This window comes from Scomber scombrus, chromosome 9 (genome assembly GCF_963691925.1).
Source record: "Scomber scombrus chromosome 9, fScoSco1.1, whole genome shotgun sequence".
Classification (NCBI taxonomy): domain Eukaryota; kingdom Metazoa; phylum Chordata; class Actinopteri; order Scombriformes; family Scombridae; genus Scomber; species Scomber scombrus.
In genome coordinates this window covers 13,291,105-13,317,708 of record NC_084978.1, presented here as the reverse complement: position 1 = coordinate 13,317,708, position 26,604 = coordinate 13,291,105, and the positions used below count along the sequence as shown (strand labels likewise).

Sequence of the window (26,604 nt, the reverse complement as noted above, 5' to 3'; positions counted from 1 at the left end):
CAAGCGTTTGTGTCCTTGTTACAAGCATAGATACATGATAGCAAACACAGAGGGTGTGATGCAAAGGCAGGAGAGTAATGATAGTTGTTAGCCTGTTGGCCAACTACATGCAGTAACAGCCCTGAAGCAGTGTCCTCTGGGGTTCCTCTTGTCTCTATGGAGAGCTTTTTTCTGAAGTCACACAGCTTGAGTCATGCCAAAGGGAGCGTGGTATGTGTTTGTAAGGTTTGTACATGGATCAAACCTCAGATGATCACAGTCACACAGAGATGAGACTTGCTGAGCCTGCGTGACTCTCCTGCAGCTCGATAACCATCAAAGGCAATTTAGAAACTAGTGTTGAACAGCAGCTGAGTGAAATGTGGGTACAAACTGTATGCTAATATAATGCTCTGTTATATGACCACCTAATGTATTTAGTATTTTATTCTGCCTCCTCTCATTTACTCTCTGTATTGTCTAAAAATAAACATAACAAATGTTGACATGCAGTCCTGTGGGGAATGCCTCCTCTTCTTTTTTCACACGCTGTCACTGTTACATCATTTTGTGTACCCACAAAGGACCAACATACAAAAGTAGTGTGAAGGCGCTGAGTGATCATCAATGTGTAATGAGATGCGTAAATACCAATAAATAAGTGTCTATGAATAAGCATTGCTTTGCTTCTCATGGTTTGTTTTTGTTTAGTTTTTTTGTTGGTTTTGTTTTGCTCCTACGAGCTGAGCTGCTGTTCTTTGTTCTGACTTGTGAGAGTGTTAACAAAACAAATTATTAGGGATGCTGTAGCAGAGATGGATTCAACAGAAGATAATGACTCTTCAGCAGCTAAACTAGCAGACTTCAAATGGAGGTGGAGTGCGGAAGAGGAGAGTTGGGTTTAGGTAACAAGGCGTTCTTCTCTTGCTTCTTTTAAGGCTATTAGCATTTGTATTAGGAACGGCACATCACCTTTCCGACTCACAAACCTGTGGAACTGCGTCCTTGGGGACAGTTCCCTAGCAACAGTATCAAAACTAACTGGCAGCGAGTGCTGAGGAGGATGTATCAAATATGAGCACTGTGTGGCTGGAGGGGGAGCCCATAATGAATGCAGCACATGGGTATCAAACTCATGTATGTGAGGTCAGAGTGTCGCTTTAAGGTTTTAGATGAATTCCTTTCTGTGTATATCTGTATTTTCAGTGAGAATGAAGTGGTATGATTGCTGAGAAACACACAGAGCTACAGCATACTTGTTTCAGGCAACCTCTCATCCACTTCTGTAGATTTTGCTATGGCAGACACATCAAAGTGGATCTCTCCCGCCAGCCCTCGAGCAACAAATGAAATAGTTTTTTTCCACCTTTTTCTCTCTTGTCTCTCAGATCTTTAGCCCCTCCGAGCATCCCCAACATCGTGGGTTGCTCATAAAAGCCTTATTTAACTGTTTCAATATATGGATGCTCACGTACTGTGATCCACACTTTTCAATTCTTCCCGTTACTCTGTCCTCCAAATTAACCACCAGCCTGTCCAGGGACTGACAGATGCTGGCACACAAACACACTCGCCTGATGCAACCTCCTTCCCTGAATGTCAAAACACAATTTAAAAAAAAGTCTGTTGTGTGTATTTAGAAACTACTAGCTACAGATTCAGTTTGTAAGGCATTAATTGACTGTGCTATGTTTAGAACAGAATGTGCACCCTATGACCCTCAAAAGATGAGGGCAAAGCCATCCCAACCACTCGCCTTTTTGTGAATATTAAAGCAATTAAGTACACATTAGCAAAGGGAAATGAGGCAACAGTGTTGTCCAGCAGACTAGCTTCTGTTCTTCTCAAATCTGCATGAAAGGAGGGATTATGAAGGATGAAATCAGTGTATGATCACGTTATGGTGGCGTCCCTCGTCTCCCCCTGTAGTGTCTGGTAGTGGCCTAGCAGAAAGAGAGAAAAAGTTTCATCCTGGCAGCAGCATCGTCTGGAGCTTCTTCCTTCTCTTCCTGTGCACACAGTAGGAGAACACTAAGATCCCAGAGCGGACGCCTGCACGCTGATATTTATCGGCAGACATTTCCTCAGCAAAACCCAATTTCAGTCACAATACAAATTGGCTAAAAGCTGAGAGCTAGTCTGAATCCCACGAGCCAAGGAGATGAAATGGATCTCCATTTCTATGGGTGTGTATGTAGTCTGTATCTTTAGTGATGCAGCGCAGTACATTTTATTGATCATGCAGGGAAGCATTTATGTATTTGTGCATAATGAGGGATGGGTGCATTGTAAATAGTGAGTGTGGATGTGTGAAAATGTAGCAGCAAGTGCATGTCTGTGTGTGTGTATGTGGGTGTGCATGTAGAGTGCAAATGGTTGTGTATGAGCATAAAGGGCTAACTTAGAAGAAGCGAGCAATGCGAACGACAAGCAGTTTGAGAGGATTAGATAAACACAGTGTTTGCATACAGAGGCGCTGTGCTAGCGGGCACTTTGGCTGTCTTAAATAAATCATGGATTTAACTGATGATGTGTCACTCTCACAAAGTAAATAAGCTTGTTGTGGGTGCTGTCAACTCCCTGACAATCTGCACCACGCAGACACATGAAATGCAGTCAGCCCAGCCCTGATCTAGTTTGCACAAGAGAGCTTTAACGCACTACCTCTCTTCAAAAAACAAAAATAACAACCGTGATAGCACATTCAAGGAGAAAAAACAAAAATTGATGCAGGCATTCTGACAAAACCAGGGGATATCCTTCCTTTTCCTTTTTGCATTTTTTAAAGTTCCTTTCACAGAAGGTCCAATTTGTGCTGTGGACTGTTATAAAGCTTCACACCTCCGAACAACTACACAGATACTGATAAGCACAGTGTCTTGGCTAGGCGTTTTCCTTTACTTGAGTCTCTCCCTGACCTGCTGCTAACATTAGTTTCCTTTGGCTCGTTAACATGGTGTCAGGCAGCGCCACTGAAGTTATCAAGCACAGCCTTGCCAAACGGACATCAGCGTGAGCCTTTAGCAGTTAAACTAAAAGGCTTTTAGTGCACAGAGTTCCAGTGGAGGGTTAACTCTGGGTATCATAGCTGCTGCAGTGGTCGCAGGGCCTGGTGTACTGTGGCCTGACCTCAGCCGTATGGAGCTCCTCCCTCTGCCATCAGGCATCCTTTCAGGCTTTCACACTGCCCCTCCGGGCCCACTTGGGGTTAGATGTGTGAGGTGGTGCCTGAAATTAGGAAAGAGAAGAGAAGAAACAATTGTGGAGTGAAGCTTTTACAGTTTGAGGAGGACACGCAGAAAACTGAGAAAATGTTCTTTCTCAGTTATAGCTAAAAAGGCTATAATTATGATAATCCCTTTCTTTGTTCAAGTTAAAAGCTTTAGACTGTCCAGCAAATTTCATTTTAAATGCAACGGGACAATTTGCAAAATGTGAGACACTGACACTCTCTTTCCTACTCTGCTACTTTCTCTGTCTCTCTTTATCTTACTCCTCCTCCTCACTGTCATTTAATCTCCCTGTCCCTTCCCCCTGACTATCGACCCGCGGCAGTACATATTTGCACTCCTCTCCATCTCTTACTCTCCCACGGGTGACAGAGGAGCAAAGAGTCTGTCTCTGAAGCATGGGTACCACGGCTGCTAAGACCTGCACAGCCGAGACGAACTCACCCGGTTCTGAAGGGAAGACATTTCTCAGCTGTTCGATGACCTCCTGGAGCTGCAGCACGGTGTCCTGCTCGTGCTCCATATCATCTCCTAACGCACACACACAAACACACAAAATGTTACAGTTATAGGAGGGGAATATGCATGGTTTCAAATTGAATCTGACCCTCACTGCACGTCGCTGACCTGCTGCTTCAGTGTCAGTGGTCTCTCTGCTGGCCGGCTCCCCGTGGTGACCCCCTCCAGACACAGGAGAAGACAGGGTAGACGGTTCAGATCCGTTGGCTTCCGAATCATCTTTGGGCTGTTAAAAGAGACTGATTATGATCCAATCCAAATAATTGCTCATATGCATCATGTCACAGACCACAGAGTCATGTTATTTAGCCTTTCAGATAGTAATGAATGTGATGGCTAATGGCACTCAGCCAGCAGTCCTCAACTGCCATCTCTGGCAAGATTTATTTATTTATTTTTTAAAAAGGCAGTTTTACCCAACAGCTGTTACACAAAACCTTCGGGTTATTGTTATTTGTGCTTTGATAGACACATGAAAGGGAGTAAACTGCACCGCACGAAGCAGCACAGCAAAAAACACACTGTTAGCGGTGGAGTAGTACATCACATTTAGAAGCATTATGTGACCAGAATATTCCCAAATACCACATATATGTAATCTACCATCTTTGTGAAGCAATACTTAAGAGGTGAGTGAGTTCAGTAGTTGCACCAATACGAGGGTGAGAATGAGTGGGATTCAGACATTCAGACTACAAAGGCAGATTATAGAGATTTTATTTTTTTGAGGAAATAAAACTGCGATATTGGTGCAGGGAGAAAAGGATTGTATGAATCTGAGAAGTGCTTTTCACCCATGCACGTGTCTCTCCTTTCTCTGAAACTATCCCTCTTCTGCCGTCTTTTCTTCATTCTCAATTTCCTTATAGTCTTTAACCTGAAGAAGAAGCATCATGTCCCTGTTTCTCAATGTTTTTCTCCTGTTGTTACTCATTCCTCATTTAGTGGCCTGCATGCACAATTTACATCCGTCCCCCTGCTGCTAACAATTTACACTTTCAAATTATAGTAACCCAGTAAAAGTGTGTGTCAGCTCCAGCTCTCCTATCCATCTCTTTCTCACACCTTTCCTTTATACTGCAGTAAATCCTTTTATATTACACTCTACAGTGTCTTAAGGCTTATCCTCTTTCTAACCTCTTTCTACACTGTGCGTTTTTGTACTCCTACTACTTCTACTCCTATCATATAATATCATATCTTCAAAATTCAGATCTGACATTTTCAGGGCAGTTGTTCTTTGCTTCTTTTTTTTTACATGAACGTTCTACTTCTACTACCTTCCATGCTTCTTTGCACTTTAAGACTATATATGAAGCACTGTGCTATCTGATGTATGCACTGTGACGCATACAAATGTTGAAAACCATTGAACTAGAATGTGTTTGCCCGTGTCCTCTATTCAAAGTGCAGCTGCAGTTACACGTTAGAAACACAGCTGATGCTGTTACCCAGAGCCCCTTAACAGAGAGGATGCTTTTGATGGACATGTTTGCGACTGCAGGGATTCGTGTGACCTTCAGTGTTTCTAATCATTCAACTCTAGAGGTGGAAGAAGTACTTAGATGTGACATGAGAATAAAATCAGAAGCACATGGGTGTCAAAACACTGCATTGTCTTACAAGTAAATGTCCTGTATACCAAAAAAAAAAAATAGAGTGGCTTTATTGTATGGAAGATTTAAAATACCCAAATAAAAACTAATCAAACAATAGAATGAAGTCATTTTAAACTACTTTGTGTGGCGTTGCGCATATTAATCTATGACAAATTATCAAAATTTACAGTATGATTGTATCTTAAGCATGTCAAATTGAAATCTACAGCTGTCAAACAAATAGAGTGGAGTAAACATAATTTCCATCTGAACTGTAGTCAAGTAAATGTATAAAGAAATACTCAAGTAAAGCACCTCAAAACTGCACTCAATTTCAGCTCTTACACCAGTGCTCAACTCTCTCTATGACACCCCATCCCCACTACCAATGCCTTTCTTTTACGGATACAAAGTAGTAGCAGTCTCTAGAGTAGTTTACCTGTAGCAGTAGCTCCCTGAGCCTGCGCAGCTGGGACTCCAGCTGTTTATTGTGGTCCTCCAGGATCTGCATACGGGTCTCCAGGCGCGTCTTATGTTGCCTGAGGACCCGTGCCTCAGCCAGTAGCTCCTCATCCTGCTGACCTTCTGCTGTGGGTGAACCCGGCCCTCCTTCTCCATGCTCAGTCAGCATTGGAACTGACGCCGCTTCCTCATGCTTCCACTTGAGCCGCCTGTACTCTCCCTGCAGCACCCTGCAGGACCCGCAGTAGAGGACAGATGGAGGGGAGACAATCAGTCCCGCATGTTGGTGCAGCATACAAAACACACGACTGGAGATATTTATCCAGCTGTCGTCTGACACAAAATGTGCCTACTAAACACACAATGATCTGAAATGCTGAGTTACATATTTAGAATTATTTTTTCTATATGCATAAATACCAACACGTATAAATGATGTAGCGAGGGGCTAATGTATTGTTGAGATCTTACTAAATGCAAAGCAATCATCTGTATTTTCATCATTAGTTGCAATAAATCAGTTTCTCCTATCGCTTCCGTGTGTGACGCTAAGGCCATTATTTGACTGTGAGCTGTGTCGTGTTATTAAAGGTGTTTTAATTTATGTGGCTGCTGGTTCAGAATATGCTGGTAAATTTAAGTGCCAAAGTAGTAGCATCCACCTGTTTGAAACGAAGAAAAACAGAATATCTCACAGTGTCATCATGGCCAAATATCCAGTGCAATAATTAATTAAAGCCATTAGATTTTGATATTGATTTATTGTTCAGGTACAAGCCGCAGGAGAGGATATAAATCAAGCTACAGCAGCCACTTGTCATAAATAAGGACAATAATGCACATTGCAGTGTCATAACAGGAGGCATATTTTGTTGAAAAACTAAACTGGGTCAAGGTTTCAGACACCCAAAGGGCACACGTGTATGTGTATGTCACTGTGTGTCTAGAAAGGTCACAACCCAAGAGAGGAGAAGAGAAAATTATTTATGTGAATCATTCACATAAAGGTTGCCCCTGGTAACTCATTAAGTGGATAGGAGAGATGAATTTGTTTCAGTTATGGAAAATGTCCTCTTAGCTACTAGAATGCACTAAATCCAAACCAAGTGTTTACAGCTATGTGTTTCAGAGATGATTTACACACCGACAAACTGTCACACTGAAGGGTGATTTACAAATGTTTCTTGTTTTGTTATGCCTCTACAATAGGATTTAGAGAATGAGTGTGTTTACTCTCTGCAGGAGGTCTGCAAATGGCTACACACATACCAAAAAGAGTGTTATGCCTCCAGATAAACACACTTACATTTGTGCTAATGTGCTTCTGGGGAGGTTTACTGATGAAAATCACTCCCTAAAACACATTTTTATGTCTCTGCTACATGCCTTATCACAAACCCTTATCTGAACATCATTCAAATTTATAACCAAATCCACTTCACCCCCAGTTCTCAGTGCTTACTAAAATAGCACATTTTACAATATGAAGTCAATGTACTTTTATCATACATGCAATCCATCTTGTTCAGTGGAATTTAATGTGTGTGAAAACAAAGGTAGAGTAGAAGAGAGGTGAAGAAGAGAGTGCAGGAAGGGTGGAGCAAGTGGAGACGAGAGTCAGGAGTGATTTACAACAGAAGGGTACCAGCAAGAATGAAAGAGAAGGTTTACAAGTTGTGTTGTTTGGAGTCAGTTGCACTGACAAAAAAAGACAGGATAAGGAGCTGGAAGTGGCAGAGTCAATTGAGGTTTTCCTTGGGCTGGAGTGACAATAGGAGGGACAAAGATGGACAGGATTAGGAATATTAGAGGGAAAACTTTTGTTGGATGGTTTGGAGACAAAGCGAGAGAGGTGAGATTGAGATGGTTTGGACATGTGCAGAGGAGAGATGCTGATTATATTGGGAAAAGGATGCTGAAGATGGAGGTGCAAGGCAAGAAGACAAAGGGAAGGTCAAAGAGGAGGTTTATGGATGGGGTGAGGGAAGACATGCAGATGGTTGATGAGACTGAGGAAGATGAAGGAAGAAGAAGATGAAGGAGAAGAAAGAAGAAGAAGAAGAAGAAGAAAGAAGAAGAAGAAGAAGAAGAAGAAGAAGAAGAAGAAGAAGAAGAAGAAGAAGAAGAAGAAGAAGAAGAAGAAGAAGAAGAAGAAGAAGAAGAAGAAGAAGAAGAAGAAGAAGAAGAAGAAGAAGAAGAAGAAGAAGAAGAAGAAGAAGAAGAAGAAGAAGAAGAAGAAGAAGAAGAAGAAGAAGAAGAAGAAGAAGAAGAAGAAATATACAGTGACTCCCCCAATTCGAACAAAGGAAATAAAACTCCAGAGTCAATGAGCCCTTGTCTGAAAATAGCTTAAAACACACATTTTGGATGCTTTTTTGTGTTTTTCTTTTTTCCCCTCGTTACAGACCTGTTCTCATTCTCCAGCCGGGCCAGGGTGCATTGGAGCTGCTCCTTGTCCTGGTGCTCCAGGTGGGCCAGTAGCATGTGCTGTCCACAGGGTGAGTCATGGTCCAGGGCTGGGCTGGAGTGACGTAGGAGGTACTGATCTTCATCCCTGAGTCCCCCACACAGGAGACAACGCACTGAGCCACCAGCACACAGCCACCAGCAGCACAAAGCAGAGCCAAGAATTGCACGGGACAAGCATACAAGCCAATGCAAAGCCAGGCAAAACTGAGCAGGATGAGGAAGGGTATTGTAATGAGACACAACAGAAAGAGACGGGACACTGTGCCAGGTTCACAGTCCAAATAAAAGTATTCTGGGATATGAGTTTCTGACCAAACCATTAAAGAGCCACTCACTGTTATTATAAATGGTAGGTTGATCCTTTGCTACAACACAATATATTGCTCAAAAAATTAACACTTTATTGACAATGGGGCAGAAAATGTAATATGTAAGTACTTAATGTATGAGTCTAGGCCTACAGCTGTAAAGCAATAACTGGATTTGTGAATGTTTGGCAGGTGTTTGTCAATGTATATGTAGCAAGAATGCTGCAGGCTATAGAAGAAAACTGCTACATTGAGCCAAAGCTAACAGCGAGTTATAGGCTTTGCACTGTAATGCCACATTATACTGTACATAACAGGCGTATTTAAAGGATTAGTTCAAACAGACCTCTGCAACTTTAAGACGTGTCACTTTTTTTTGTCCCAATTTAATACTTTTCCTCAATTAACCAGTAATGACTAAAGATCACTAAAGTGAACTTGGAACAATGCATAGAGGTGGAGGATAAAGGCTGCACAGGCAGGCAGTATGGTAGAGGCCAGATAACAGTATGATGCCAGCCAAACACCAGCTGGAGGCACAGATAGCACAGCAGCATGTAGAGAGCCATGCAGCAGGAAAAACAGAGAGGCACTGACAGACTGAAGGACGGGTTGCAGAATAAGAACAACAAGATAACAACACCACTACAAGTAAGAGGGAGAAGTACAGACGGAGACGCTCATGCACACATACGCCCTCTCAGGTAATAAATCACACACAAGCACATACACAAATACTATATGTACTGATATACACTCATGTTTGTGACTAAGCTCCATCCAAGCAACACACTAGATGCATTCACATGGTAACAGAGACATAGGGAGCAAGCTTGAAAAGCACAGGCATCACTAGTAAAAAGTATTGCACTGTTGAAAAGTAGTCTACTTTTGTCAGAGCCTAAAATTAGCTTTTAATGTGGTGTCAATTACAACTTTCTCTCAGAACACACACACACACACACACACACACACACACACACACACACACACACACACACACACACAGACACACACACACACACACACACACAAATAAAAGACGTACGAAAAGAAATAATGAGCACACTTCACAAAACGTACACACAGACGCACACCTGGAGCCCTGGAAGACCAGACAGCACTTTGCACAGAGCTGCTGGGCATGCAGCCTTGACATTAAAGCATGAAATAACAAGAAGAACCATCCCAGAGAAGGACAAAATGGTTGACAGCCCACACAGATGTCAATATAATAAGACATGGAAGCACACAAATACATGATCTCAAACCTGGCACTTTCTCAGTTTTCCTCTCACCACACAGGCTGCCTCATTTACATTAAACGTCCCTATTCCTCTCGCCACTCTGGGCTCGCCACCGCCCCACTACTCAGACAGCTTCTCCAAACACACAGACATCCCTCTCTCTCTACTCAGTGGGGCTTTGTGTGTCTCCCCACTGCCACAAACTTTAATCATAGCGGACGTTTGCATGATGAAGGGGGGCACTGTGTGCACACTCCTCGCTGTGGGTCATTTTCATTAAGCAGCTGATTATTTATGTGATTACCTACTCTTTCCCTAACAGTCAAACACACATATGCAAGGCGTGTGCGCACATATAGACACAGAAACAATCAGTGTATCAAGATGCAACGACGTGCACACTAAACACACACACATAATCCCTGTGAAAGGTTGTGGTTGTGATGAGGGGGGTTTGTAGTGTGGGGGTGGCAGCATACTCACAGACTTTCATCAGGAGACAGGCTATCCGTGAAGAATGAACAATTCTGGCTCTCCATTTCTGCCAATCTACACATACACACGCACCAAGGAGAAAACAAATAAATGTGTGTGCACGTGCACACACATTTACCCACATTTGTACACAAACAGACAAACAAAAGAGAAACATATGAAAGTAGATGAGTCACAGCAAATCTAAGAAGAGGCAAAAGCAACATGCACTGTGGAACTATGTTTTCTTAAACACACAATAAAAGAACATCAGTATGGTTTAACCTTTCAAGTACTGTGGATGACTTTTATTATTACGGCCTGCAACTGAACAGCAAGCCATCCTGAAACATCTGACTGACATGCAAAAAAAATGTATATTGAATCTATCTGCCGAGCACGAGCTATAAAAATGTCCACAAGGAGGGAGAATAAATCCCTGTACAGCGTCTACTAGCATGCAGGCAATAAAAAAGCCTTTCAGAAATCTGCTGCTGTCCAGCACCATGGACAGCAACAGTGTGTGTGTGTGTGTGTGTGTGTGTGTGTGTGTGTGTGTGTGTGTGTGTGTGTGTGTGTGTGTATGTGTGTGTGTGTGTGTGTGGGGGGGGTGTTGCTGTTTGGCTTTTCAGGACCAAGAACAGCACTTCTACTTATGCGTTACATCCTGCTGACAGCTGCACTGTACTCGCTGCTCTGAAAGCTGTTTCACTATAACACAAAATAAAAAAAGCTGCAGGGGGGGGTTAAAAGGTTATGCATGTTAAAATCTGAAAAAATTCATTGTCCATTTATTCCAGGGTATGCAGTTCAATCTCCAGCTCCTCCTGTCCGTATCTTGAAGTGTCCTTCAGCAAGACACTGAACCTAAATTACTCCAGAGAGAAATTGGATGGATCCAAGATATAAAAATGTTGCATATTTTGGTTAATGCTTATTGTTGTGTATGTTATTAGTTAATAGACTGGCTCAAATAAACACAATGAGTCACACTTGAACTACTTCTGTGTTGTTAAATTATTTAGCATACCCTCTTCCACTCTTTGAATGTGGAAACATTTTTTTTTCTTTTCTTTATGTGATATGACATCTTGCTCAGTTGTTTGCACCTCGCTAATTTGAGTGTACATCTGCAATTTTTGGTGTTTTGTGGCTAATATACTGATAATCTTTTAATATACTAGAACCCAATCTGCTCTTCCTAATACACAAAATGCGGTTTATTAATGCAATGATTAGTTGTGTTTTCTTTGTGTGTGCATTCCTGATGATAACCATTAATAAAATGTACTATTATCTTCCTCTAACAGGAGCCTCAGTAGTTCATAATGCAGCTACTCTTACTTTTTCTTGAATGAAAACATACACCTACATATACCTAGATATGTAGCTCACACCTGAATGCAACAAGGCTACCTATTCTCTGGCACCCATTGAAAAGAAAATGTGGGAACCTATGATCTAAACTAGGTGTAGGATGAGACAAGTGAATGAATGAAAGTGGGTACAGCACAAGGCTGACTCATCACAAACTGGTGCAGTCCACTGAATATCACATGTTAATAATATCTAACAGTGTTAGATGATCCAAGGGTGGGTTTCTCCTTCAAGTAAGGTAATTAACCAGCACAGATAACTAACCCACTGATGCAAATGAGCTGGGAGCCTTGAGGCTGGCCCCATACATACATATCTACAGACACACACACACACACACACACACGCACACACACATACATATACACACACTCATGACATGACAGCTTGTTAATCTACATTGCAGCATTGCAGCGACACACACAGACACACACCGACACCCTCCACGCTGCATCATCTTTCTCAGAATGTCGTCAGCTGAAGGAGTGAGGGATGTTGGGAGGAGGAGTGTGTGATGTAGAGCCTGTCAGGGACATCCACATTACATCCTATTTCTTTCCAGTGTCCAATGAAACTTTAACACTGGGAAATTTAGGATTTATCCATGTCTTGTTACAGGGGCCTGGCCTCTGAACTCGACTACTCATAACTCAATCCACAACAAAAGCAGAGTCTTTGAGAATGAGAAAGCAGAAAGAAATAGGAAATAGTTGTGTGTGTGTGTGTGTGTGTGTGTGTGTGTGTGTGTGTGTGTGTGTGTGTGTGTGTGTGTGTGTGTGTGTGTGTGTGTGTGTGTGTGTGTGTGTGTGTGTGTGTGCATACATACATGTGTGTTTAGCTTTGTGTATAAATGTAAATGGATGTGAAAGGAAATGAGAAACGGGAGAGGGGGCGAGGCAAAGAGGAGAGAAATCCTAACAGAGTTCTAAGAGGTTTTTTATTATCTTCTTCTCATCCATTCTCAATAAGATGTCGAACCAGTTCTGATGATGAAAGGAATGAACTCATGAGGGGGAGGGGCAGGAGAGTGAGAAAGAGAAAGAGAGAGAGAGAGAGAAAGAGAGAGAGAGAGAGCTAGAGAGAGAGAGAGAAGGGAAAAGACAGAGGCTGTCTTTGTGTTTAAAATGTCTACAAATCTGGCTTTCCTAACCCCAAACATCAAATAACTTATCTCCCCTAATGTGACTAGAGACTACATTATTGGCACAGAGTAACACATACACTCCTCATTGGCTGAAGGGCACTTTTACACAAACGCACACACACACAGACTTCTACGCACACCTGTCTAATGTGTCACCCCAAGGGAAGAATTTCAGACACTGACCTGCCAGTGATGACATCCAGTATTTTGATATCAGCTTGACTTTCCATTAGTGTCCAAAGTGAGCAGTGAGTTACGATTAATGCGGGGGAGGAATTCAAATAGGAAATGCGATTTCTCTCTTTATACCGTTTATTAACTGACAGGTGGAGGGACAGGAGAGAGAGGAAAAGAAGGAAAGAAAAGACGACTGAAGTCAATCCTGCATGCTGCCAGAGTGTAGATAGAACTCTCACCCCATCTAATAAGGACTGTCTACTCCTGTTATGATGGTGCTCAGATTCACACTGGAAAATAAGCACACTGCTCTTTTGTATGTGTGTGTGTGTGTGTGTGTGTGTGTGTGTGTGTGTGTGTGTGTGTGTGTGTGTGTGTGTGTGTGTGTGTGTGTGTGTGTGTGTGTGTGTGTGTGTGTGTGTGTGTGTGTGTGTGTGTGTGTGTGTGTGTGTGTGTGTGTGTGTGTGTGTGTGTGTGTGTGTGTGTGTGTGTGTGTGTCTAAATATGCAATTGCAGATAATCATTTTTATTCAGTATATTTCATTCATAGCATGCTGGACCAATCAACTACTGATCAATGAACTACAAGGGGAAAGGGAGATTGAAGATTGATGATGTTCCGTCATTATGATGAACATCAACAGTGTAGTATATTCTGAGTCGATGCCACATTAACTGTCCTGCTGCCGTAAATACTAGAGCTAGAGCACCAAATGTGCAGCTGAAAAAAAATTCCCAACAAATGCACTTTTTACTCCTGTTTAAGTCAAAGTTGTCAAAACTACAATGCCCAGCTGTTTTAGGAAAATACTGAGCCTTTTTTAAAATTAATGTATATATTTGTGAGTATTGTTGGTTTTGTCCTTTTAATAGAATTTGTTGAGAAAAACTAAAAATATATAATTTTTTATTGGCAGCCAGCCTTATACAGTAACAGGGCCTTCATATAATGGGTTACATCATGCTGTACTATAAACCATTTATTAATTGATTATACAGTACACTACTTATAGATGTTAAGGGTGATGAACTAATGTGTTACTTATACAAAACACAATTTGAAAGCATAGTCCGATGAATCATACAGTAAGTTATTTTCTCAAATAAAGACCCTTAATGATTCATTCTTATGTATAAAACAAGAGGTATGAGCAACAAAGAGGCGTCTTGACATATAAGACGATAAGAGGATGAGCAAAGTTGCTATGATACAGAGATACAGAGGCGACTTAAACATTATTCAACTGTGGGAGTTTTTCTGGTATCAGCATGTTGAGAACACATTTTGTCTTTACTAAATTAGATTTCACCTTTACTGCTTTTTTTGTTTGGGTGAAGACTGTAAGCAGCTACAGTCTCATGCTGGCTATGATCTTTCTAAGTGACCAAAGAAACTCAAGAGCTATTTGATGTAAATTGTACTGTACTTGGCAACAAATGAATAAATGCATTAGAGAATAAAACAAAAGAGATATTAAAGAATTGAAAAGAGGGAGCAAGCGATAAAGAAATAGAGAGAAATAAATATGTGGGTGGGAGACAATAGAAGAGAGGGATCAAAGATAAAAATAAAAACAGAGAACAGAAGAAAGGCATAGATAAGAGGGGTAAAGAGGACAATTGTGTCTGCTCTCTTGTTGGTGTGTGTTCCCTCTGTTTTGGCAGGGTGTAAAGCAGTTGTGTGTAAGAGCCTCGGGGAAGTAATACACAATGGCACACTTACCACACACAACCATGCACACACATACACACCCACAGCAGGCACTGCAGTACTGTGGGCAGAGCTGCCAGAAGTGTGGGAGTCCAGTGCTGAGCCCTGTTTATAAACTGTCAGACAGACACTAATCCACACCGACAGTTCCCAGGTGACCAATGGGCTCAATGCCCTAGCAAGTGACAAGCCGCTAGGCACGCTGAGCCCTGCTGACCTCCACACACAGCAGTCACAAACTCTGCTTATGGGTGCCAGCGTGTGTTTGTGTGGATAATAGGAGTGAAGGAAACTGCTGGGTAGTACAGTCTCTACCCTTGCTGGACTACAGCGTACAATGCAGCCAAATCAATACTTCAATCAGTGTGTGGCGAAGACTAAGGTTGAGGGAGCAGAGGAGGTCGAAGAGGTGGAAGCAAGGGTGGAGTCAATATCAAGAGGAAAGGGGGGTCGATTGGGAGAGCGGAAAGTGAAAGTATAGCACAGCATAGTGAGCCACTTACCGGCTGGCATAATGTTCAATTCTGCTGTGTGTGTCCGCATGGGGCAGCTTCGGTGAGGAGCACGGCCTAGGAACATCAGAAACCAACATTGACACCTCAGAAGTGTGTTTATGAGGTTGCAGAGAAATTTAATTCATACACATTTTACTGTAATAATCCAGAAGAAAAGATTATTAATAAAACTTTCTTGTTAAGTTTTTAAACAAGATTCAATTAACAATGGTACAATAGTAGAACATCTCTACTTGAATCAATCAAAACAACTCAACTACAGTTTGATTAACCTTACCAGCAATGCACTATTAATATTGACATTTTCAAATAAACTCTTCACTTTTTCACTACAGTTTAGAGGGAAATATTGTATGCTTTACTCCACAACATTTATTTAATAGCTTTATTTACTTTGTAGCTGAGGATTTCACACACAGAACATATGAAGCTTAAAGCTTTTAAGCTTACTTAAAATATGAGTTTGTGTTGTGTTTAAACCACAGCTTGTTCCAAATAATACCTACTTGTGAATATTTATCACGTTGCATATGCCTAAGAGCTATGAGCAGTTTAACAAATATATTTGACATTTTCTTCTCAGATTACTATTAATAGTTTCTTTCAGTTTGCTTCTTTCCTGTTTCATTAATTACTCTTCAGTTTTAGCTTTTTAACCTTACTCCCAGGTTAGAAATCACTGTATTTAACTACCCAACAGTATATAAACATGTTAAAAATTAATCAGCACTACATTGACCAGCTACAACAAATAAAAGCTGCCTATACAATAATGCATCAGTGGTAATAAAAATACAAAATAACACTCTGAAAAGGTAATTTTGCATAATTTATACCTTTTTGTTTTTTTAATAATACATTTATACCTACCAATACATTCAAAACTAGTAAATGTAAATGCATGATTTTTACCTGTAATGGAATATATTTACATGGCTGTATTTCGAAGTAAAGGATCTGAATGCTTCTTATTTGCACTCTGTGTCAGTGTATGGGAGTTTGAACTCATTAACTTGTGTTTGAGGTTATAAAAGGTGACCCTAACAGTGACACAGTCAGCCAAAACATTGGCCTATAATCATGATAAATCTTCCTGGGTACTGTCGTAGCCCTAAGGTATGCTTGTTGATGATCTCATGGATTTTAGTCTCATTGCTCTTGTTTTTCCCTTTGGGTGAACAGAGTGTCTGACCCACACTGAGATCACAGGAATAACATTATGTTAATTCTGAACGCAGCGCTGTCCCTTTTTAACCCATCTCAGCGAGTCACCCAAAATTGTCAGAGCATGATAATTAGCCTACAACAGCCAGAATCTGCATGTTAACAGAAAGTGAGCGAAATGTGAAAAAAAAGGGTTAGGGTTAGGGTTAGACAGAGAGAGAGGTATCTGTGTGAGTGTTTACGTGTGGCACTCACGTCTCAGAGCTCTCAGCTTCCAGCACAGATTGCACCGGCAGGTAACCTCTTTGAGGGTGCTTGGTGAAGTACTGCTTTGACCTGAACTTATTCTTCAGAGTCTTGGCAAAGTCCCTCATCTTCTCTCCCGAGGTTGTCTGGAGAGTGATCAGGAGTTGAGAAGTTGAGGAGGTGGAGGAGGTGTGAGTGGTGGTGATGGTGGCGGGCGTGGCGGCAGCAGGGATGGATGGGTGGGAGACAAATTAGACCACTTAAGAATTCTTGGTTTTGTCTTATTTTTTACTTTGCTAACTTATTCATCTGTCTGTTCTCTCATTCGGGTTCAGCTTCCTTCCCTTAATACAGTATATCGTTCAAATGTTCCTTCTTCCCTCTCTCTCTGGCTCTCACTATCATCTAGTAGAAATCTATGGGCACCTGCCTGCCCAGCTATTGTGAATAACTGCTGCAAACTAATATAAAATACTGTCCAGCAGAAAAGAAAAAAAAAATCCTATAGCCTTTTGCCATATTTTACAGCTGAGAATTTATTATAGATTAAATCTGGCACCATCTCAGTACACTCCAGCACTTCAGCTGCAGTGCCACAGCTACTCCTCTGGAATTAACTCCACTTCGGAGTCTGCGCATGCAATCGCCTAAGACTTGGGTTTTATCTGGGTTTAGTGCACAATGCGTGCTCTAAACACCAATTTCTGTGTGCACTATGTAAGCCAAAAAGGATGAGTGGTACTCAATCGCTGTTGGATGAGACAATGTAAGCATATGTAACAGTATACACTCAGAGATGATAGAGATCTTACAGCGGAGAGGTGCCTAATCTACATCTGGCTGAAGGAATCAGAAGATAGTGGTATTTTCCTTGACTACAGCTCAGTTTTATACGTCCCTGGAGCCCTGAATTTGTATTCAGTTAAATCGTTACATTATGTTTGCCTTACTGGGGTGTAGTACTCCATGATGGGGTAGTGCAGCTTCTTTCCTTTGGTAGTGCGGCCGGTTAGAAAACATGTCTGGCAGATGTCCACATTGAACTGCTTCAGACTGCGATACCTGTCAAGAGCAATAAAACAGAGAGGCTTTGCAAGAGAACCGGATGGAGTAGAGAGAGGAGTGTGTGCGTGTTTGTGTCAGGTTTGATGTGTGTTTTTTTTGTCCACACACATGCTTTTTTCACACATCACTCTCCTGCATACTAATAAAAAATGTATAGTGGTAAATTTGAGCTGTGTGCTTTTTGATCAAGGTATAGAGATAAGATAAGGTGAATTCAATGAATTAATGAATACATTTAACATATCCCATGTTTGTGTATGTACTACACAAATTCTGTTCGGTGCCAGATTTGACATAGATTGATATTATGATATTGTCTAATAAGAAGAAGAAGGACATCTGCACATTATTCATTTTTTGAGGAAAGCTTTCAGCCAGGGACCCTCAAGCATTCATACTTGAGGCTTGCTTCACTAAATGAGTCCTCAGAGACTGGAGTGTGTGGATGCTCTTCTTCTTATTAGACGTCATATTTTAGTTCCAGCACCTTCAACAAGTCTTTTTCTGCTAGGCAGTGACTTTTATACAGTATATAATAAAAACAGAAAGCATCAATTGCTGCGTTCTCTCTTTAAAGTTTAAGTATTCCGAGAAGTAATATTCTTATTCTTCTAGTTAATAACAAGCTGCACAGTGCAAAATCCCAATCCTGGTTTCACTTAAACATATCTTTATTTTACATAACGCTGTAATCTATTCTTTGTTACATTTTCATTCTTGACATGCTCTAATGTTTTTTGTGTGTATTTTCTATAACTGCATTCTTATTCATATTATTAAGTTTAATTTTACCCATTTATGTACATATCACCTGCATGCACGTCTATTTACTAACACAGGAATGCCTACCTGAAGCCCTTGATGGGAAACTGTTTGCAGACATAGCATTTGGCCTGGTGCTTGGTTGACTCTGCAGCAGCCACACGGTGGAGCACAGGCAGCCACACCATCGACTGGGGCTCCAGGCTCATCCACTCCAGGAAGTGAGGCACCTCAATGGCAGGTTTCCCTGGAGCCTGGACAAAGAGGGTGGGAGGAGGAGAAGTGCAGGAGACTGTAAACAACCTAAATATAGACCAAGAGAAGGCCAGGTACATAAAGTAATGAGAAGGTAAGGTGTGCTTTCTTTCCAAAGGTGGTCCTGCAGTGAAAAAAGGAATCAAAGAGAATACAAACAATACAAGGGGGTGAAAGACGATGTGCTACACTGTGGGGGATATCTTTTGCTTTTACAAAACTACTTAATAAAGAATTATTATTATTAATATTATATTATTATTAACTAAAATACAGCAGACACTACAGTAAATTATGTGCCTGTGTTTATACTGTACTGTATGCCTGTGTTTGTGTGCTTGCATACAGTCTATCTCTCCCTGAGACACCTGGTTGAGAATTACAAAAAGTGGGATAAAAAGGAAGTCAACCTAATAAAAGAATGACTTGCCAAGCGCTGAAAATCCGTGATGTGCTAAATTCTCATTAAGTCTGCATCAGAGATGCATTAAGAGGTTGATTTCCCTGGGGCTTCTTCTACTGGCCAAGCAGAGTCGCATAATAAATGTGTGTGTGTGTGTGTGTGTGTGTGTGTGTGTGTGTGTGTGTGTGTGTGTGTGTGTGTGTGTGTGTGTGTGTGTGTGTGTGTGTGTGTGTGTGTGTGTGTGTGTGTGTGTGTGTGTGTGTGTGTACTGATCACAAAGTCTGTGAGGTGTACAGAGGTGCAGAGTCTCCGGGGATGAAGGAGCTTCTCTTCGGAAGTAACCAGTGTCGCTCCATGTGGGGGGTCAAATATCATCCTCTTCCATACCTGACACTAGCTGACTATTCAGAGCACGCTGCTGTATCACAAAGCAGCATGCTGAACAGATGGGATGCTTTAAAACATCATTGGAAAAGTTTGATAAACATTCAGTTGTCCATAAAAAAAATCTGATTTCTGCACTACAGCTATATAATGCTCTTTACAAAGTATGAAAATGATCACTAAATGTAAACGCTGTTAGATTATTCTCACAACTCCCTGTTGACGCTGACCTAATAACCTCACACATACAATAACACCTTCAGCAAATTCATATTGCTCTGTATAATTGCCATACTCTGCCCTTTCTGTCTTAAGTCAAATTCTATCAGCAGAGTCAAAGTCCATGTGAAGTGGCAGCAATTGCCGTATCCACATCTCCACAATCTGTTGTCATTCATTTGCAAACCAAGTAATAAATGGGCAAATGGGTCACCTCCCAATTTGCATTACATGGATATTTCATCTACAACTAAATGCCCTAGCATAGAGCAAATAGAGAAATGAATTGATTTTAATCTTCGGTAGCTGATACAACAAGCATGGACAGAATAGAGTGGGCATAATTAGGACCTGCCTTGAAAATTAGGGAATTAAAAGGCTTTGTATAGGACAAAAAAGCCTTCCAAGAAACCTCTGTACTGTTCCTAACCACTCCGTAATTATGTGGTGTCCCAAAGTGAATGTCACTAGGTAAAGTTCCTGTAACCTGTAACGCATTCAGAACCAGAGAAATTAAATTAATCATGCTTTGAACATGTCTCCTCATTAGCTACTGAACTCTGTGACAGCTGTATGTCAATATCCTCATAGCTCATATTCTATAAGCAACTATTCCATTTCAAGGTTTGACCCACAGTCTATGCATGAGTAGTACCATCATGCATTATCTACCAGTAACTGTATTTTATATGCATTAAAGAAACACAATGCAAAATGAATGCACGGTAATGTCTGCATCTTTGTAAGACATCATTTTGAATACTCTGGGCTTCTTGAAGAAAGCATTTAACTTCCTCTTACTCTTAATGAAAGTTACACTGTCATAAATAACAACGGTCTTCACATGGCTGGCAGCTTCCTGGTGTGACATCATCATTTTTTCATCCTTGGCTTTTGATGGAAAGCATCCAAAGACTTGATTTTGCCATTCATCTTTTAAGTTTCTGACTTAAAAATTCTGTTTCTGTATTTGAAATACTGTCTTGGCAGCTATATGTTCTGCTCTGATTTTGCGGAGGTTACTCATTATTTTTCTGCACGCTAATGAATGGATTAGCAGGTCTGGGAGACATCAGCGTACTGAAATAGCATAAATAAAGGAGTTTTCAAAGTCACCGTCAACTTTCTCATCATTTAAGCACTGAAACTAACATTGACAAGTCTTACAACATAACTAGTCAGTAACTCACTTGCATCTAGAGTAGATTAGCTAGTCTAACAGGGACTTTATGTCACTGATAATCGTGCACGGTGGACTTACAAATTACTGCAGACTTAAGATTTGATCTGTGCTTATTCTCCATGGTGTCGGTGTTCATATGTGTGACAAACTGTACACGCACCATTGCCTTTCTGTGACTGTGTTTAGATGTGACATGCATGTGCCTCCCTCTGTCCTCACCATGCGGAAGCAGCTACGAACACTAGGCTCTACGTTACTGCCCCCAAAAGCAGCAACTTCACCCAGCTGGCGGGGGATCTGGATGGCCTCATGGAGCAGCATGCTGAGGTGACGCTGGTCTGTCAAACCTCCAGGACCAGACACCTGACGGAATAAATCTGCAACCACCAGAACATAAGAACATATATGCAGGATCAGTTACTGCATCAATACTGCAGTAACTGATCTGATTATAAACCAGTGAGAGTTACAGTGGTTGTTGCATTTGCATGCGTTTGTCTACATCTGTTAATTTAGGGATTTGTATTTATTTCTACATATTCTGAAATTATCAAAATATAAATTAAGAATTGAATTCCAAAGACAGACATTCACAATTTATAAAATGTGAAACTTTGTCTACAAAACAATGGTATAAGATTATATGCTGTCACTATATGCTGTCATTTTTACATAGCCAATAACATGTCAACACAACAACACAAATCTGTTTTCATCTTTTTTTTCATAACGAACCTCAAATTCAAGGCAACAAGTTCACCAAACCTTATTTTGTGGAATAAAACTCACTCAGTGAAATATAGACAGAGACAGAATCAGCATTAGTGGCCAGGCTGGTCTGCTTGGAGATGAAAGAGCTCCATAAGTGGAGTCTTGTCAGGTTTTAAATGAGGCCTATTCTCATGTATCCCCTTCTCTGTGCACTTATTCAGCCCTACAGGGTCAACACGTGGCTTTAACACATGCATGTTAAGCAGAATGCTGTATATAGTCCTCATAATCAGAGCTGGGGCACGTTTGACATTTTAAATGTTCACATTGAGCTGTTTGATAGAGATGAGTTTTGGACATGTTTTATGGAGACACTGCCACAGTATATAGGTCTATTAACACACAGCCTGCAAAGCTGCAGACACTGCAGTGAGCTTATTGTATTCCTGGATTTGAATGCGCCAGCCAGAAACTGCACAATCTGTACATTTATAATTAAACTTGTTTGTGAAGTTATAAATATGTTTTAAGTACTATTTTATATGAAAGCACCTCTTTACTAAGTTGGGATGCATCACTCACACAGTTTTGGTAATAACGCAAAGTAAAATAAAGTAAAATATACATCAGTTGCTAAGTAAACAAAAATGAAAATATGGCTTCACTGGAGCATTGCGGGGTCAGTTAATGAAATGGCTACCTTAATTAACACAGACAAATACAGCCATATGCTACCAGCTGTGCTGTGAGCTAATGTGAGCATGCTAACACACTGACAGTGACAATGTTAAGATGTGGGTGTTTAGTAAGTACAGTGTTTGCATTACTGTCTCTCCCCTGACTGACTGTCGTTGCCATCTCCAGAGCCACACTACTAACATAGTTAAAAGAATGCAAAAGTAAGGTAACTGACTTTGTCCAGTCATCAAAGAAAAAGTTAGACAAAATTAGGTGTGCAAATCACTTCTGGAAAATAACCATTAAGAATCAACAAAGCCATGCAGTACTTCATGAATAACAATTTAAATACCAAAAATATAAAACAAAGTAGTACTCTAGAGTTGTTTGGACTGATTCCTCCTTCAAACTTATTCAGAAAAATGATTTTAGTGAATAATTTAGGTCTGAAAACATCTTCAAACAGCTGCCATGTTTTTTTTCAATGTGAAAATTAGAAGCAGAGACCAGTGCCAGCAGAATAAGTGTTGCATTTGTCCAATTAGGTGTGAAAGCATTCCACGTTCTTGTGCAGAGAAAGATGTTAAACAAAAGCAAATAGCACGACGTCGTATCACAAACTACTGTCACTATAGTGCCAAGTAATTACTTTTGAAATATTGAAAACCATATTCATTTTTTTGAATCACAAGCCAAACACTGACTATGATGGAATAAACACCAACCATCTGTATCTAAAAGCAGGTTGATGCAAATGTTTCGCATTTATTTGCAAATATTATACCAGTGACGTCTGGGATCAGTCAGAGAAATGACAAAGTGTTAGGCCACCACATGGCTATCTAAACCAAGAAAAAGACAGCGGACTCACCTCAGGGACGATTCAATTGAAGGCAAATCTGCTATATATCTGTCTTTAAGAGCAGGCGCAGATGGTGTGCCATACATGAATAATCTTGGCAAGAGTTCGACAGTGTTGTCTCAGATCCTGAATCAACTACAAGCTGTTCTGGGTCTAACTATCATCAGTTCGAATGCATTTTACCTCCATGACTTGTGAACTGTGATTTAAATAGAACAATAACAATATATACCTCTGACTGGAGCAGCACACTAATAAAATATTACAGCTTAAATTATAATAAAAAAAGAGGAAAGGGGGGTCTAGCTCTTTGCTAGTTGACATGAGAATGATAAATGACAGAGAGAACATATAAAGAGATTGTGCATGAATGGTGTCTTTGGCAAGCAATCCTTTTAAAGCCTCCAGTGTACTTTGTAGAAGTAAAGAAAGCTTTCCTCAGTATGGCAACAAAGTCATTTCCTCCATTAGACTAAGTGGATGTCTTTATGTAATACTGGCAATCAGGGCTGTTATGTTTTGGCTCATTGTTTGCAGTTGAGGAGCCGCATTAGGCACATGAGTGAGCTTCAGACTCACATTTGTACTTCTCCTGGACGTCTACATTGCACAAGCTCACCAATCCCATCTTGAAGCTGAGAACACGTATTTTTCCGTTCCGAGCACTGAAGGAACAAAAAAGAAAGAAAAGAGAAGAGAAAGAAATTGCAAGGTTACATTTTTTGAACTGTGGGTTATCTGAAATTGTAATATACTATGTCTTTGTAATACCTTCATACGTTGGCTCCCTGCTGGGAGGGACAAAATGTGGAGGAATTATGTGGGTCAAAGCAGTATAGTATAGGTCAGTGCAATGGTGTGAAATTGTATTAGAGCACTTTGAGAGTAACTAAAGGCACTACATGGACTTGATGAAGGGTTGTGTCCATGGGTTCATGCCCAGAGGAGCAATAATAAACTCAAATACACCACATAATGTCACTTACAGACACATGCACGCATACTGTATAAACACATAAATTACACATATTCAGTGTTTGTGAGGATGAGAAGTGCTGTCCCCGGCTGAAAAAATAGTCTGATCATTGGCCAATGGCAAGGTCAGTGAGTTGGATGCTGTTGTGCGTGACCTAAGCCTAAAAGGACCACTTTTTTTCTGCTTGAAAGAAAAAAGAGAGATATGGAGCGGATACTGTAGAAAGGCTAGATTTGAGAAGCAAACACGTTATTGAAAATTTCACAGCTTTTGTGCCAATGTAGCCTGGAAGAATTAACTGCCGAGCTGAGCAGCATTGGCAGAAATCACAGGCTTATCAAATTAACATTTGAATCGTTAAGTGAGAAATCACGAACATCACATTCATCAGAGAACGTCAGATCAATGAACTATAAAATTGGATCAAACTGAGTTAGTTAAATTTCCAGAGCAGGGTTGTGCCTCAAATGTGTTGAAGAACTAAGTAGGGACACCACATTTTTAAATAGGTTAAGGTTGGGTCATACATAACTATTAGAGTTAGGTTGAAAAAGTCCCATGAAGAAATAAGAGAGGTCATGAGGAGAGCATTACTGTCTTTCCCCTGATTATATCCAGAGCTCGGTTGAAGAGCTGGAGAGGACGACTGGCTGTCAGCACCTTTCACACACACTCTCTACTGTGTGCCGCATGCCATCTTCAATATTCACCCCAGTGCTTTTCCCCAGGGGACATGTCACTCCTTCACACCCTGCTAGTGTGACACGCCTCTGGAGGATGCACATAACACACACAATTATATATACAAAAACCCACACAGTGATATAATACGATGCGCCGGCACAAACAAAAACAAACCCACATAAAAGTGAAAACACAAGCATACACACAGCTCATTCACATTCACTGCTGATATTTATTAGGAAACAAAAAGCAATTACTGAAATTTATGCAGAAGGTAAAGGCTCTGATTGTCTCTCATTAGCGGCGAGTAGTTAAGAGCTACCAACCAAAATTTACAGCACTTGTGGGGTTATTCCTGTATTTCTGTAGTCTGTGCTCAGTGGTTTCTCTTTGGAGACGACAAGAAATAGTCAATCAGGAGCTGAGATGGGGTGAATGTTGGTGTGAAAGAGGATTTGTTTTTACTGTGTCTCAGAGGGGATGATTGGCCCTCTGCCTGGACATTGTTACAGGAGCTTTAGCCATGCTTTGGCTCTTTATAGACGTCTGTACAACAAGATATTGAACAAGTAACATCAATCTGCACACAGGCTGTTGTTCTAGGACAGTGAGGATTTGTCTAAAATTGTGTTTATTGTAATTGTTTATGGTGGCGTGAGATTGCAAATCGTGAGTTCTTGTGCATCACTGCACTGTGTGTTTCTATGGATGTGTATTTACCTAAAGCTTCATTACAACATATTTTTGACACCAACATTGACTCAGATAACAGGAGGTGATCAGGGTAGGTTTGCTGAAGACCTGCAGTTTGTTAAAACGTTAGCTGCTGTACCTTAAAAAAAGCTTTCTTAATAATACCATGCTCTAAATCTCATTCAATCAAATGACTCAGAGTAATGAGAATAGGCACAGTATTTAGCAATGCTGAACCCATTGAGAATTAAAACTTAATAGGCCTAGTGCAGCACTTGATTCAACACTGTCATATTATGCTTCACATATCATGGCAACTCAGGTGACACACACATCTTTGTCATTGTACCTGGAGAGTTTTCATCTTGAACAAACTGTGTATCAAATGTTCAACAGCTCTCACGCAAACACATTATGTGTGCCTTTTGGGTCAAACAAACACATTAAACACATTCCTTCTACAAACATGTTTGCTTTTTTAAATTTTTTGAAACCTAGCTTTAAAAAAAAAAAAAAAATTGGCCTAGGATCTTCTGCTCTTGTATTCAGCACATTTTCATTATTGCTGATAATTGTTACCACTCTCAGCAGAAGTATGTATCATGCACTTGCTTGAGGTGTGCATATGTTGTTGCAACATGAGATAAATGCTATAACGGAATCTTGTTCTACAGCACCACTTGTTATCAACAGCCGTGCAAGGTACCTTTAAAGCTAATCAGTGTCATATCAGACAAGTGCTCAAAATTAGAAAACCCACAACTTCCTAGTGACAGTTCAGGAGATTTTACTTTGATGTCAAGCACATTTAAAGGGGCCACAAATTTACCTGGGTTCACAACACACACAAGACTTCACACTGCGTAGACTTTATCAAAAGGTAGGTATATCCTAATGGCACCAGCATAGGTGTCAGCCCTTATACCTATTTATATACTGTACATACATTCATGAATGTTTGACACTGATATGGAATCTACTGAGCCTATGTCCCTATGGATGACTTATACCATCCAGGGCTGTGATATGTCATATAAGAGTCTTAGAAGACAGGCTTCCTATTTATCAAAGATCGCTTGATGTTTTTAATGCATGTAGACTGTAATAAA

The 26,604-nt window shown here is 40.7% G+C and overlaps 1 protein-coding gene across 1 annotated transcript in view; it reads right to left on the bottom strand.

Annotated features, from left to right (window-relative positions):
- Positions 1–2,709: 2,709 nt before the first annotated feature.
- Positions 2,710–26,604, bottom strand: part of drp2 (dystrophin related protein 2) — a gene marked incomplete at its 5' end in the record, with an annotated part of 81,945 nt that continues 58,050 nt past the window's right edge. Inside the window, 12 exons of the mRNA XM_062425211.1 lie at positions 2,710–3,207; positions 3,654–3,740; positions 3,837–3,954; positions 5,766–6,018; positions 8,196–8,342; positions 10,296–10,361; positions 15,199–15,264; positions 16,630–16,766; positions 17,571–17,682; positions 18,535–18,701; positions 21,111–21,268; positions 23,722–23,807. Coding sequence (XP_062281195.1) covers positions 3,188–3,207; positions 3,654–3,740; positions 3,837–3,954; positions 5,766–6,018; positions 8,196–8,342; positions 10,296–10,361; positions 15,199–15,264; positions 16,630–16,766; positions 17,571–17,682; positions 18,535–18,701; positions 21,111–21,268; positions 23,722–23,807 — 1,417 coding nt within the window. The remainder of the gene's footprint in view (positions 3,208–3,653; positions 3,741–3,836; positions 3,955–5,765; positions 6,019–8,195; positions 8,343–10,295; positions 10,362–15,198; positions 15,265–16,629; positions 16,767–17,570; positions 17,683–18,534; positions 18,702–21,110; positions 21,269–23,721; positions 23,808–26,604) is intronic.